The sequence below is a fragment of the Lynx canadensis genome, chromosome B1, assembly GCF_007474595.2.
Source record: "Lynx canadensis isolate LIC74 chromosome B1, mLynCan4.pri.v2, whole genome shotgun sequence".
Classification (NCBI taxonomy): Eukaryota; Metazoa; Chordata; class Mammalia; order Carnivora; family Felidae; genus Lynx; species Lynx canadensis.
The window spans coordinates 39,916,125-39,931,361 of record NC_044306.2 but is presented as its reverse complement, the minus strand read 5'-3'; the positions used below and the strand labels follow the sequence as shown (position 1 = coordinate 39,931,361).

The following is a 15,237-nucleotide window of genomic DNA, read 5'->3' as shown; positions in this document are numbered from 1 at the left end:
GAGAATTAAAGGTGAATTTCTGTTTTTTTGAGTGTCCCTCCACATTGCCTAATACAATACGTGCAGTTGGTACCTTAGTTCTTGGATATATTAACACAAAACCTCTTTCTTTTCCCGGCCTTAGGCATCATAGGCGAGTATTAGTGGAATGGCTAAAAGATCCATCTCAGGAGCTAGAGTTTATTGCTGATATTCTTAATCAGGATGCGAAGAATTATCATGCCTGGCAACATCGACAGTGGGTTATTCAGGTATTGCCTTTCTTGTTACAGTGTTTTTCAGATTATGTTTTACCTGAATTAAATAATTAAAATTACTGTTGAATGTAAGTATACTCCTGAACTGAAACACACATATAGATCATTACCCACAATTACAATGACTAAGAATTATTAAGATACTTAATTAAACCTGACATCCTTCATGTTGATTAATTTTATAACCTTTCAAGATATGTTGGTAAGTAGCTTCATATTAAAGAAGAGTAATAGTAATTTTTGTATTTTTTAGATTGAATTTGCATCCCATTTTATATTTGCTAGCAAGTTGAATAGAAAATGTAGTTGTAATTTTTTAATATAACTGTATTATTTTAATTAACAAGGGCATTGTACCTACTGGGGGTTTTGCATACATACAGTTTGGAATATGATGTTACAATAATAGTATTTTATTTCTGCCCACTTGTTAAAATTTTATGCTAAATCCTGAATAGTAGAGAATAGTTAAAACTCCCACTCTGGGCATTTTATTTATTCTATCAAACAATTCTAGTGTTGTTTCCTATGAATTTTTTCCAGTGATTGCTACTTTGTGCACTATTCATTATACCAAGAGGATTTCACAAAATTCTTTTTTTTACTTAAAAATTTAAACTTTTCTAAATTTGTTTAAAGGGATAAATTTTCTAAAGATTTTTGGTATTTTTATTTTTTATGAAATTCTACCTTTTTGCCAGTATCAAATAAGAAGTATAACTCCATTGGCTTTTTTCATAATTATCCCCAATTTTTGCCACATTTGTAAATTTTGACCATTTCATTTCTTTTCTTAATTATCTTTATTGTTTCTCTTCTCCCTATGATCTTTTTTTTACTAAAACAGCTCCATAATGTAAAAGTTTATATCTAAATCCAGTTTTGTATATTTCTCCACATGTATTTTAATGTAGTTTTATCATATATAAGCATTTTTAATATTCCCTTTTACTTAATATTATATATTCATATCAAATCCATCAAATTAATACACTTTACTATAGTTTATCATTTTATTATTACTGAGTTTGGGTTTTTTCCCTCTAAATTTTCATCTTAAACAATGCGTAAGCATTTAGTTACATAATGCCTTTTTTTTTTGCCTGTGATTTAGTCCTTTAGAGTAATTCTTGGGTCTATTTAAATAGTATAAACATGCCTCTTGGTATCTAAATTGTTCTCAAGAAGATGGTACTGAAGTACAGGACACTTTGCTTTGTCTTCCTAAAATTTCTTTCCTTCCTTGTGACCGTTCCCTTGTCTTTGATGACTTTTCTTTCCCCCCTTCATTTCCTTGACCTGCAACTAGCACTTTCCTCCAACTATGTGATGAGTCCCACCCACATCTTCAGTTCTAGCTCTGCTGAAATTTTATTTTTTATTAATAATGGGACATTTCTAGGGGTGCCTGGCTGGCTCAGTCGGTAGAGCATGTGACTCTTGATCTTGGGATTGTGAGTTCGAGCCCCACTTTGAGTGTGGAGATAACTTGAAAATAAAATCTTAAAAAATAATGGGACATTTCTAATTGGATATTCTGTATTTTCTCTTAGGAATTTAAACTTTGGGATAATGAACTGCAGTATGTAGACCAACTTCTCAAAGAGGATGTGAGAAATAACTCTGTCTGGAACCAAAGATACTTCGTAATTTCTAACACCACTGGCTACAATGATCGTGCTGTATTGGAGAGAGAAGTCCAGTTAGTAATCTTCACTTGCTCACTCATTAAAAGAACATTTGTGTACCTGTCAGGTCTCAAGCATTGGGGTTACAGCAAAGAGCAAGACTGCTCGTCGGGCACCTGGGTGGCTCAGTTGGTTAAGCGTCCGACTTCGGCCCAGGTCATGATCTCACAGATCATGGGTTCAAGCCCCACATCAGGCTCTATGCTGACAGCTCAAAGCCTGGAGCCTGCTTTGGATTCTGTGTCTCCCTCTCTGTTCCTCCCTAGCTTGTGCTCTGTCTCTCTGTCTCTCTAAAAATATAAACATTGAAAAAAAATTAAAATAAAAAAAGACTGCTCCTGATCCTGCCCTCATGGAACTAGTAGGACAGAATACATGGATGAAGTCTATAATGACAAATTTACAGATACTCTAGTATACATCTACTTTGTAGTGTCTTACATTTCTTGAAATATCGTTAACTATTAGAGATTGAGAAGAAGTCAGATTTCATAGTGTCTAGGAAGCTTTATTTTAAAACGATCTCAGAGACTCTTAATGATATAGAACACACTGAGGGTTGATGGAGGGAGGTAGGTAGGAGATGGGCTAGATGGGTGTTGGGCATTAAGGAAGGCACTTGTGATGAGCACTGGGTATTATATGTAAGTGATGAGTCACTGAATTCTACTTCTGAAACCAATATTGCAATGTAAAAAAAAAAAAATGTATTTTATTAAATTCTGGTGACCTTTAGATAATAGTCCCTATAGGCCATGTTACTCTACTGTGCAGAGTTTAGAGCAGGATAAGTCTTTGTTGTAGGGAGCTGTCCTGTATGTTGTAGGGTTTTTATAGCATTCCTGGCCTTTATGCCTTTTTTTTCCCCAATGTTTGTTTATTTTTGAGACAGAGAGAGAGAGAGAGGGAGACACAGAATCTGAAGCTGGCTCCAGGCTCTGAGCTGTCAGCGCAGAGCCCAATGTGGGGCTCGAACTCATGAACAGCAAGATCATGACCTGAACTGAAGTCAGATGCTCAACCGACTGAGCCACCCAGGCACTATGCCCTATTATATCAGTAGAAAACCCCTGCCCCAAGCTGTGACAAAAATGTCCGCAGACGTTGCTAAATGTCCCCTGTGGGGCAAAACCATCTGCAGTTGAGAACTACTGCTTTAGCATACAAAAAGCTGTTAAAAGAGAATTTATGAATTGGCATGAATATTAATATCCATAAACATTAATAGCCACCTCTTTTCTGACTTTGTCTATTTTGTCTTAATGTCTGGTTTTTTTGTGGTTTTTTTTTTTTTTTTTTCCAACGTTTATTTATTTTTGGGACAGAGAGAGACAGAGCATGAACGGGGGAGGGGCAGAGAGAGAGGGAGACACAGAATCGGAAACAGGCTCCAGGCTCTGAGCCATCAGCCCAGAGCCCGATGCGGGGCTCGAACTCATGGACCGCGAGATCATGACCTGGCTGAAGTCCGACGCTTAACCGACTGCGCCACCCAGGCGCCCCCTTAATGTCTGTTTTAAATTTGAATATATTTATTGTTTTTATAGCCTGATGAGAACATACTTACCATTTTAATTATAAAAGTTGTTTTAGGGGCACCTGGCTGGATCAATTAGTAGAGCGTGTGACTCTTGTTTTTTTAATGTTTATTTATTTTTGAGAGAGCACAAGCAGAGGAGAGAGGGAGACAGAGGATCCCAAGCAGGCTCTGCACTAAGAGCAGCAAGCCTGATGTGGGGTCCGAACTCAGGAACTGCAAGATCATGACCTGAGCTGAAATTGGATCCTCAACTGACCTAGCCACCCAGGGACTCAGAGCATGTGACTCTTGCTCTCAGGGTTGTGAGTTCAAGCCCCACGTTAGCCTAGAGTTCACTTTAAAAAAACAAAAGAAAAAAAAGGTAAAAGTTGTTTTAACAGCTCCTGGGAAGAGCTGATTTTTATGACCATCTGCTTTTATCTCCTTTGCTATTACTTCTCTTTGGATCAGGGCCGCTGGCTTTTCTTTTATGTGTTCTATATAAGGTTCTGGTGATTTAAATTAAAAAAAAAGAAAGGTTTATAATTAAGTGTCCTGCATTAACTCTCTGTTTCAGGCGTCTTTCTGGAGCAGCCACATACCCCTCAAAAACATCTTACACTTTCTTTTTACTGTTCTGTTCTCCAAAGCTGCACTGTCCAATATGGTAGTCACTAGCCACATATGGCTGCTTAAATTCAAATTAATTAAAATCACATAATTCAGTTCCTCAGTTGTATGAATCACATCTCAGGGGTTCCGGATCCATATGTGGCTAATGATTACTAACTATATTGGAGAGCACATATAAAGAACATTTTCATCTCTGTTGAATAGTATTGATCTAAGGGATCAATGAACTTACTGAACAGTGAACTTACTGAAATAATTATATTATTCTTAAATGTAAATACTGGGACTTGCGTAGAGAAAATTCGGACTCATCATCCAGCCCTTAATATATTACTTTTTTTTCTTTTAGAGTTGATACTCTGTTGTGAGGATTAGGACAAAAGTACTGTAAAGGACAGCAAAGTGTCATCTTTTTTGTAGAGTTCAGTAGCTTTCTTGCCAAAAGGTAGAATGCTTCAGGTTATTCTTCCTTAAATTAATCCAATTAATAATTAGGAATTTCATATTCCTTATTTATCATAGTGTACTTCATTAGGCTAGATGTAATAAGATACTTAAAAACTGAGTATGAAGAGTGGAAAGTGGGAACTTCTCATAGCCTTCAAAGGTAGGTTACTGGGTTTCTATTACCAAATAGAAATAATCAGTCAAGAATCTATGAGATTTCCAGGGGGTTTGCCCGGTTGGCTCGGTAGGTAGAGCATGTGACTCTTGATTGTGGGGTTGTGGGTGTAGTGATTATTTAAAAATAAAATCTTTAGGGGCACTTGGGTGGCTCAGTCAGTTAAGCATCTGACTCTTGATTTTGGCCCAGGTCATGATCTCACAATGGTGAGATCAAGCCCTGCATCAGGCATGGAGCCTACTTAAAGATTCTCTCTCTCCCTCTTCCTCTGCTCCTCCCTCACTTGTACATGTGCTCTGTCTCAAAAAAAAAAAAAAAAAAAAAAAATCTTTAAAAAATTGTTTAAAAAAATAATCTAAAAATTTTCAATATTTAAGGTGTTACCATTAATACAGATAAAAGAAAGTGCTTAAAGAGCTGTAGTTATCTAGAATTAGTTGTGTTAACTAAATTTTTTAACTCTAAAGAATATAGGTGTACCTGATGATTTGTTCTTTTCCTTTTATAAAAGGAATGCAGTCTAGTTGTAGGGGGAAATTGTACTGGATTACATAAAGTAAAATATCAAAATCTCTTATTCTCTCTCTTCTCATACCCCATTGTTTAGAGTGAGCTACAATTAGTGTGAATCCTTCCAAACCTTATTAAATATATTTGCAAACATGTATTACAGCAATATAGGCAATGGTATTATACACATTGCTCTTTTTTATTTAATATATCCTGGCCATATTTCTAGGAGTACACAGTCTACTAGTACTATTAATAATAGTTACCATTTATTAAGCATTTACTACATGCAGGAATTTTTATTTAATTTTCATAATTACACTGTGAGATATCTGATGAAGAACTTGAAGTTCACAATAGTTCTATAATGTGCCTAAGAGCACCTGGATAATAATTGATGGGGCTATTAGAAGCTAGGCTTTCTGACCTCAAAGCCCATGTTTTAACCATTAAAATAGATAATAGTTTAGTGCATGTATATATAAATAAAATCCTTCAGGTATTGCCAAAGTGAAATTAATAGTCTACAATGACTAGTGAAGACATGGTTTTAAAAATAACTGGAAACATTAGGTCATGTAAAAATGTTGGGAAAAAACCTTTTCATAGTGCTGAGTGAGTTTATTATTACAATAGTCCCTCGCCACCCCCTTTACATGTGGTTTCACTTTCCATGGTTTTAGTTACTTGTAGTCAGCCATCAGATCCAGAAACATGATCTTCCTGATGACATATGTATGGTGAGACATTAGGTAGTATAGTCTACTGCTCTGTCACAATGCCTATCCTTTACCTTCATCTTATCATGTAGCATTTAAAAAAATTTTTCTTTTATGTCTTTTTTTGAGAGAGAGACAGAGTGTGAGTAGGGGGAGGAACAGAGAGAGGGAGACACAGAACCTGAAGCAGGCTCGAGGCTCTGAGCTGTCAGCACAGAGTCCGACGTGGAGCTCGAACTCACAGACTGTGAGATCATGACCTGAGCTGAAGTCGGACGCTTAACCGACTGAGCCACCCAGGTGCCCCATCATGTAGCATTTTATTATCTTACATCATCACAAGAAGGATGAGTACAGTCTAATAAGATATTTTGAGTGAGACCACATTCATATAACTTTTATTACAGTGAGTATATAATTGTTCTGTTTTATTGTTAATCTCTTGGTGTCTATAAACTAAACCTTATCATAGGTATGTATGTATAGGAAAAAACCTAGTATAAAGGATTTGATACTTTATAAAGGATTTGTGGTTCAGGCATCTACTGAGAGTTTGGGAGCCTATCCTCTGCAGATAAAGGGGGACTCCTGTACTTGCTGTGAAAAAAAAAATGCTATCCTAATGGCATTGCAATAAAACCAAGATTACTAAATTTTGGTAACTTATTTGAGCAAGTGTATAGTGAAGCTAGGTTCTGTAACTCTTGGAATTTGTTGTAATTGGATCCGAATTATATTTAATAACCTGGTTAAAGGGAAGAGAATTACCATTCTGACTGGTAATCACATCATGGTTAGAATATAAGATATATAATCACATCTTTTAGAATATAAGAAACATACATTTGTGTTGGTTTCTCATTTTTATTCTGTCTATATAATTTCCATGCTGTCTTATTTTTTATTACAGCTCCTGAGATTATGTAGTTCTTCTTTTTGAATGACTTATGATTTGTTGGGCATATATAGATCTTAGACTTCTCGAGATTTCTTTACTGATAAGAGGAAAACCTGTTTTAGCTGACATTTTCTTCAAAGGGAAAGCCTATATTAAAGGAAATCTTCCACATCAATTTCTTTTCCTATTGTGAGTTGAGCCTTCATATTAGTTAGGCGTCCCTTCCTAGAACTGGGTACAGACTTCCAGGAGGGAGGAACTACGTAAATATGAATTGATTCCTGCAGACTTGAGGGATTCTGTCTAATGTAGATATAAGTCCTAGACCTAGTCACAGCCCACTAAGATAAATGAAAGCACATATCCAAGCTCTGCTACAATCTTAGAAAACTGTTTCTAATTATTGCACTGCTTTTCAAATTATACGCGTATTTATTTTCTTCTAGGTACACGTTGGAAATGATCAAACTAGTACCACATAATGAAAGTGCTTGGAACTATTTGAAAGGGTAAGAGGTTGTTTTGGATTGTTTTGTATTAAAACAACTGCTAATATGATGTATCATGTAATATGTTCCATTAATCAGATTCTAAAGGATACTAAAGAATTTTCCATTTTTCTGGATCTAAGGGAAGTGTAACTGTTAGACAGTAACACCAAACAGTGCCTTTTATCCTTCTCTTCACCTCCCAAGCACATACCATCATAGTTTTTAGAATAGTCCATGACTAGGGTTCAGAATAGTTCTATAATGTGCCTAAGAACACCTGGATAAATAATTGAGCCTGGGTAGCTCAGTCGGTTGAGCATCTGACTTCGGCTCAGGTCACGATCCCACAGTTCGTGAGTCCAAGCCCCACATTAGGCTCTGTGCTGACAGCTCAGAGCTTGCTTTGGATCCTCTGTCTCCCCTCTCTCTCTGCCCTTTCCCTGCTCATGCTCTCTCTCTCAAAAAATAAACATTAAAAAAATATATATATAGTCCATGACTAAACAATAATACAATTTTAATTGTATTTATGAGTCCTGTAGTCTTTATGTCAAAGAATGGGATATACACACCTAGACACCTAGTTTCTGTTTGGCTCAGGAATATAATAAAGGCAAAGCAAACTATTTATAAGCACATTGCACAGATGGATAGCCAGCATTTCTGTTTTCATTTCTAAAGATCTGTTAGAAGTCTTATTCCTTAAATTGACAAGATTTCACTTGCCTGGCCACTGACATAAGCAGGCTGCTTATTGAGCTTAGAGGTCTCCCTGGAAACTAGGCCCAAAGAGCATAAAGTACAGAGCCCAGTCACATTTGTTGATGTGTCCAGGGTTGGGGCCTATAATATCTGGATAGCTAAAAGAATAAGGAAACTTCTTTAAAAAAATTTTTTTTATTTACATTTATTTTTGATAGACAAGAAAGAGACAGCATAAGTGGGGGAGGATCAGAGATAGATAGAAGGAGACACAGAATCTGAAGCAGGCTCTAGGCTCTGAGCTGTCAGCACAGAGCCCAACACGGGACTCGAACCCACAAACCAGAAGATCATGACCTGAGCCGAAGTCGGATGCATAACCAACTGAGCCACCCAGGTGCCCCTGAATAAGGAACCTTCTTAAGAAGAAATAGAAACATCTCTGTTGTTTTCTTCCTTCACTTCTTAATGTTAAGAAGGTGTTTATTTTCTGATTTAATTGTGTAGCAGTTTGAGTTAATAAATGATCCTTTTTAAGTTTCATTATTGTTTTTAACTAATTGTACTCAACTTGTAATTATCCATGATAAAATTCACACATAATTTAAAAATTTCATTTAGTTTCAGCTTCATTCAAAATAAGTTTCCTCTTGTGCATGTTACAGAGGTCATTTTCTCTTGAACTTTCTGTTACTTTTGTTCTTTTGTCAGAATTGAGGATTAATTTTTCTTTTAGAATTTTACAGGATCGTGGTCTTTCCAAATATCCCAATCTGTTAAATCAGTTACTTGATTTACAACCAAGTCACAGTTCCCCCTACCTAATTGCCTTTCTCGTGGATATCTATGAAGACATGCTAGAAAACCAATGTGACAACAAGGAGGACATTCTTAATAAAGCATTAGAGGTAAGCCAGTGGGGACTCTGCTTTTCTTCTTGGTGTCTCAGAATTCACCCAGTGTGGCTATATTCATGACCTTTTCAATGTGTTCACTCAGGAGTTCAGTGCAGGGCTATTTCTGCTGTTTAGGGCAAAACCCAGGTCACTAGTGAACAGAGTGTATAATTATAGTGGTGTAGGTCATTTGAACATGATCTGAGTTTAACTGTATTGGCTCGAAAGCATTTGCTCTAGAGATTGATTTCCATTATCTTTAAAGAATTTTTGTTTTTCGTTTTCAGTTGTGTGAAATCCTAGCTAAAGAAAAGGACACTATAAGAAAGGAATATTGGAGATACATCGGAAGATCCCTTCAAAGCAAACACAGCACGGAGAGTGACCCGCCAACAAATGTACAGCAATAACACCATCTAAAAGAACTCGATGGAATGATTTTATTTTTTTAAGAGACTCTAATGCAGGAGTTTAAAACTAAAGTGATCATTCCCTTTGCCTGTGGTATAAAACATGCACAGGTATTGCTTTTTAACAAGAACTAAGTGTGATGCTCCTTGGGTGCTGCTGCTATTCAGACTAGTAACTTGATTCTTCTTAAGCAAAGTGATTTGGTGGGGGAAGGAGAAGAAACAAAGTCCCGTTCAGGAACTTTTGTAGTCTTATCAACATTTGTTCTAATCCCTTAGCATCAGCTCTTCCCTACAGGGTATATGCGTCAGAATTTGCAGCATTAATGAGTGCAGGTAACTTGTATGTAATGCATATAAGGTAATTTAAATTTTGGTTCAGGAAGCAGGGAATGCAGTTGTTACATTAGAGCTGCTATGCCACACTCACAGTATCTTGCTATCACTGTAACCAACTAATGCCAAAAGAATGGTTTTATAATAAAATGATAGATGTATCCTAAAACAATGACAAAGTACTTTGATTTTTTTAAATAGCATTTAAGTATGTACAAGGGACATTGTCTCAGCTTAGAAAAGCCACTGAGAAAGAAAATTCTGCCATAGAACTATAGAAACCAGAAACATGATTATGTTAAAGGAAACGTTATTAGAATGTGAATTGGTCAGTTCTTTAAATTATTTTTTTCACCGTTTATTTATTTTTGAGAGACAGAGAGACACTGAACATGAGTGGGGGAGGGGCAGAGAGAGGGAGACACAGAATCTGAAGCAGGATCCAGGCTCTGAGCTGACAGCACCAGAGCCCGACGTGGGGCTTGAACCCACAAACTGAGATCATGACCCGAGCCGAAGTCAGATGCTTAACTGACTGAGTCACCCAGGTGCCCTGAATTGTCAATTCTTGACATCAACAAAATCTACTCAAGACAGTTTAGTCCTATAGGGTTTATTAAGGTATATAGTAACTCACAGAATGATTACCTGATCTTCCATAAATACATGGCCCAGCCACACTGTAGCACTGGGCCATCGAATTGCTGTTGCCTGTGCCGGGATCAGGAAACTGCTGACAGGCTGCCACTCCAGGACTGTGCACCCCTGCCCCATTGCGTGCGGGCACATCTGCTTCCCTTCCCACATGGTGCAGCTCCCAATTACAGGCTCACTCACTTTGGTGGGTCAGATTAGAAAGAACCTGAATGACATCTAAAACTCTGAACTGCAAAGGAATCTGGCAAATGTAGTTTATAGCTTTCCAGCCTCTACAGTTCAGGAAGACATGCCAGAGTAGAGTAAAGTGTTGAACAGGTTAGTTCTCTGTACCTGTGCATAATTAAATCTCACTTTCTGAATAAAGAGTTCTTGTTCAGTGTTCAAAGCACCAAACTACAACTAAAGGAATTTATATACAGTAGGATAGTCTTCTGAAGAATTTAGGAAATAATATTTTTAACATTTCATATCTTTTTGCTGTTTTAGACTCAAAAATCTGATTTGATATTTTAAATTGTCATATGAAGTCTCATTCTTAATGTAGACCATTTCAAGCGTTAATACGGAACAAAAACCTTACAGAGAAGTTGCAAGATAGCATTTACTCTCAGAAGCTATCTCATCGGTGTCCCAAAATTGATTGGATTCTGAGTTATAGGCTGAACAAAGTTCATCAAGACTGTTTAATAAGAAGCAGAATTTACACTGAGAAATGTAAGTGAAGCAGACCAGACACAGTTGAATTAGCCTGGTTACTTGGCATTTTATTTTCTGCCTGAGGTGGCAATTCATTTATTAAAACATTGCTTTGTGGGCATGGGATCAGGTGAGGAGGCTCTATGATTTAAATGTATAATGATTTTAGGCTCTGCTAATCCTGACGAGGACCATCTCCTTAATGGACAACTGGACACATAAACCTGGCAGCACACTCCTTTCACTGGACCAGCAATTAACATGTCTGTGGAGGGGGCGCCTGGGTGGCTCAGTTAGTTAAACGTCCGATTTCAGGTCAGGTCATGATCTCGCAGTTCGCAAGTTCGGGCCCCTCCTCAGGCTCTGTGCCAACAGCTCAGACCCTGGAGTCTGCTTCGTATTCTGTGTCTCCCTCTCTCTCTGCCCCTTCCCTGTTCACACTCTGTTTTTCTCTCTCTCAAAAATAAACATTTAAAAAAAAAAAGAAAAAACACGTCTGTGGAGGAGTCTGCTAGTTCAGAACTACTTGCTTAATAACACTGTCACTGTGTTGCTGATTTGCACTGTTGGTGCAAAAACAATGGTGGGTAAAACTGCTGGTGCCTTACTACGAAACAAGGCAGTGGTACTCAGTAGTTGCTGTATTCTTCACTGCCACATATTCACTGAAACATGTCTTTGATGAGTCAGTAATTATATATTTTATTCACAATACTCTGTCTTTTCAGTACTTTGTGTGACCAAATGAGTTTGTCCATAAAGCATATCTTTCTGGTTGTCTTGAAGAAAAGCATTTGTACAATTGTGAAGTGGGCCAAACAGGCCACTTCTCATGAACACCACTTTTACTTGAAAGAACAATTGATAAACTGGTTACTCATACTTGGGTGGCTGGCATAGATTTTCTCCAAAATGAAGAGTTTGTCACTTCAGTTTGTCATAGGAAACAACTGAGTGTTTATTGCCAATGATAAAATTTGAGTTTTCAAATGAAAATTTTAATCTACCGCGGTAAGGCTGGCAACTTCCCAATACCTATTACAGACCTTGCAAATGAAATCAACATGTTATTAATTAAAGTGAATAATTTTTAAGAATTTTGATACTGTTTAAATGTGTCAACAATTGGGAGAGATACATAACTGAAAGAACCATTGTTTTCCAAATGACCAATCCATGATGTTATCATGCACAGATAAACAATCCATTCAGATTATAAATCATAGAGAAGGTTGCAGATTCCACATTGCAACTGACCTTTGAAAAACCACCCCTTGTCAGATTTTGGTGTAGTATCAGAGTATCAGAGGTATCACAACTTCTGAAAAGGCTATTAAAATACTCCCTTTCCAACTATATATGTGTGTATGAGTCTGGATTTTCTTCATAGACTTCAACCAACACATTATATTGCAACAAATTGAATGTAGAAGTAGATAACAAAGACCTAGATATCTCTTATTAAGTTAGACTAAAGAGATTTGCAAAAATGCAAACTGCCACTTTTCTGTTTAATTTGGAAAATGCAGGTTTTATAAAATGTTATTTTTGTTAACATGTAATAGGTTTATTGTTTTAATAAATTAATAAAAAATTTAAATTTCAAATATGGTAAATGTCAATAGATATTAGCCACATTAAGAAAAGCTGGACTTAGAAAAGATTAAGACACCACTATGTCCTCTGGGACATCAATTTTGAGAGAGACCAGCAGCATGCTCTGCACCATGGTACCTTGAAAATGTTTATTGGCTATTGAAATACTATTTGGGGACAAAGAAGCAGAAGAGATTATCTGCCTGATGGAGTCAAGAAGGATTCACAAAGGAGAACAAATTTGTCTAGTTACATCCTTTAATAAGGCTGTAAACTTTACAATTGGTTATATCCCAAATACTAACTTATAAATTAACAGGACAGTCCAGAACATTTCCCTGGATCATTTCCATCTGGAGAAATCAATGTTTTTCAAACTGGATTGTAACTCATTAATGGGCAATTACATCAAGTCAGTGGGTCTGAACCAGCTTAAAAAAAAAAAGATATAGAAAATGTTTAATTTCACTGAATTCTCTCACATTATTTCTTTCATTCTACTTGATTTGGTGTATTCTAATATTTTCCCCAGCATTAATGAGTAATATTGTGTGTTAAGGTATACAACATAATGATTTGATAAATGTATATATTGTGGGATGAACTACCACATTTAAGGTTAGTTAACAAATCCATCATGTCACATACCACTTTTTTTGTGGTGAGAACATTTAAGATCTACTTTCAGCAAATTTCTCTAGTTTTTTAAGGAAGAAGGATAGATGACTGATACAAGACCCTTCTTTCACAGTTTACGCCTTTAATGCTATACATTTTCCTCAAGCAACTGCATTAACTGTTCTTGGAAATTTTGATATTTTGTATTTCTGTTTTCATTCAGCTCAAATATTTTCTGATTTCTCTTCTTGAGACAGCATCTTTGACCCATGGATTGTATAGAAATGTGTTTAATTGCTAAGTGTTAGAGGAGACTTTCCTGCTATCCTCTGTTACTGATTGAGTTGTTTGGTTTTATTTTGTTTTCAGTGGCGACTCTAGAAACCTTTCCACCATATAGGTCTCCTTACCCTCCACCATTTATAGTGTAATTATCTTTTGTACTATAGCCACTTACATTAAGAAGCTCATCAGACAGTTTTACATTTTGTGCATTCAACCGCCAAACATTTTAAGGAATTCAAGAAAAGAATAGTCTGTTACATTTACCCAGCTATTTACCATTTCTTTTACTCTTCTTTCATTTCTGATGTTCCAAGTTTCCTTCTGCTGTCATTTCCCTTTTGTGTGAAGACATTTCTTTAAGCAATTCTTTTAAAAAAATAATTTTTAAAAGTTTATTTATTTTGAGAGAGATAAAAAACATGAGCAGGAGAGGGGCAGAGAGAGAATCCCAAGCAGGTTCTGTACTGTCAGCATGGAGCCAAACTTGGCGCTTGATCTCACGAACCATGAGATCATGACCTGAGCTGAAACCAAGAGTCAGACACTTAACTGAGCGACCCAGATGCCCCTGTTTAATTCTTTTAGAGTAGGTCTTCTGATTGCAAATTTTATTATTTTTTCTTAATCTAAAAATATATTTAACCTTCATTCTTGAAGGACATTTTCACTGGATGGAATTCTGGGTTTATAATTCTTGCAGCACTTGAAAAAATATGCCACTTCCTCTGGCCTTCATGAATTCAGATGAGAAATCTGTCATTAGGATGGTTGTTTGTCCATAGGTTTCTCTCTTTCTCTCTGGCTGCTTTATAATTTTTTAATTTGTCTCTTGTTTTCAGTAATTTGATTTTGATGTATCTGGGCATGGGTGTCTTTGGATTTATCTTTCTTGCTTAGCTTCTTAGATCTTGAATTTTTTACCAAACTTGGTATGTTTTCAGCCATTATTTCCAAATATTTTTTCAGCACTTTCTCTTTTCCTGTGGGACTCTGATGACAAGAATGTTAGACCTTTTATGTTTGTCCCACAGGTGCCTGAGGTCCTCATTTTTTTTTCTTTTTCTCTTTGTTGTTGGTCAGATTAAACGATTTCTATTAATCTGTCTCCAAGTTTAATGACTTTTTCTCTGTCATCTCCATTCTGCTATTGGATCTATAAAGTGAATTTGTTTAGTTATATGTTTTTCAGTTATAAAATGTTTATTTAATTCTTCCTAAGTTCTATTTCTTTACCAATACTTTTTTTTTAATGTTTATTTTTGAGAGAGGTGGGGGTGGGGTGGGGCTGGGGGGACAGAGGATCCAAAGCAGGCTCCATGCTGACAGCAGAGAGCCTGATGTGGGGCTCGAATTCACCATTCATTTAGATCATGACCTGAGCCGAAGTCAGCCGCTTAACTGACTGAGCCATTCGGGTGCCCATCTTTACCAATACTTTCTATTTCTTAAAATTCATTTGAGAGAGAGAGAGCGAGAGAGAGCATGAGCAGGGAGGAGAGGAGACAGAGGGAAAAGAGAACCTTAAGCAGGCTCCATGCTCAGTGTAGAACCTGACACGGGTCAATCCCACAATCCTGGGATCATGACCTGAACTGAGATTGAGAGTTGAATGGTCAACCAACTGAGCCACCCAGATGCTCTGTAATACTTTCTATTTTAACTTTTGTTTCTAGAGTGCCCATGATTGTTTCAGCATGT

The 15,237-nt window shown here is 36.7% G+C and overlaps 1 protein-coding gene across 1 annotated transcript in view; it reads left to right on the top strand.

Annotated features, from left to right (window-relative positions):
* FNTA (farnesyltransferase, CAAX box, alpha) overlaps positions 1–9,856 on the top strand; it is a 30,395-nt gene extending 20,539 nt beyond the window's left edge. Inside the window, exons 5-9 of the mRNA XM_030312512.1 lie at positions 125–251; positions 1,811–1,959; positions 7,296–7,358; positions 8,779–8,950; positions 9,226–9,856. Of these exons, the coding sequence (XP_030168372.1) occupies positions 125–251; positions 1,811–1,959; positions 7,296–7,358; positions 8,779–8,950; positions 9,226–9,348 (634 nt within the window). The 3' untranslated portion in view covers positions 9,349–9,856. The remainder of the gene's footprint in view (positions 1–124; positions 252–1,810; positions 1,960–7,295; positions 7,359–8,778; positions 8,951–9,225) is intronic.
* Positions 9,857–15,237: the final 5,381 nt, after the last annotated feature.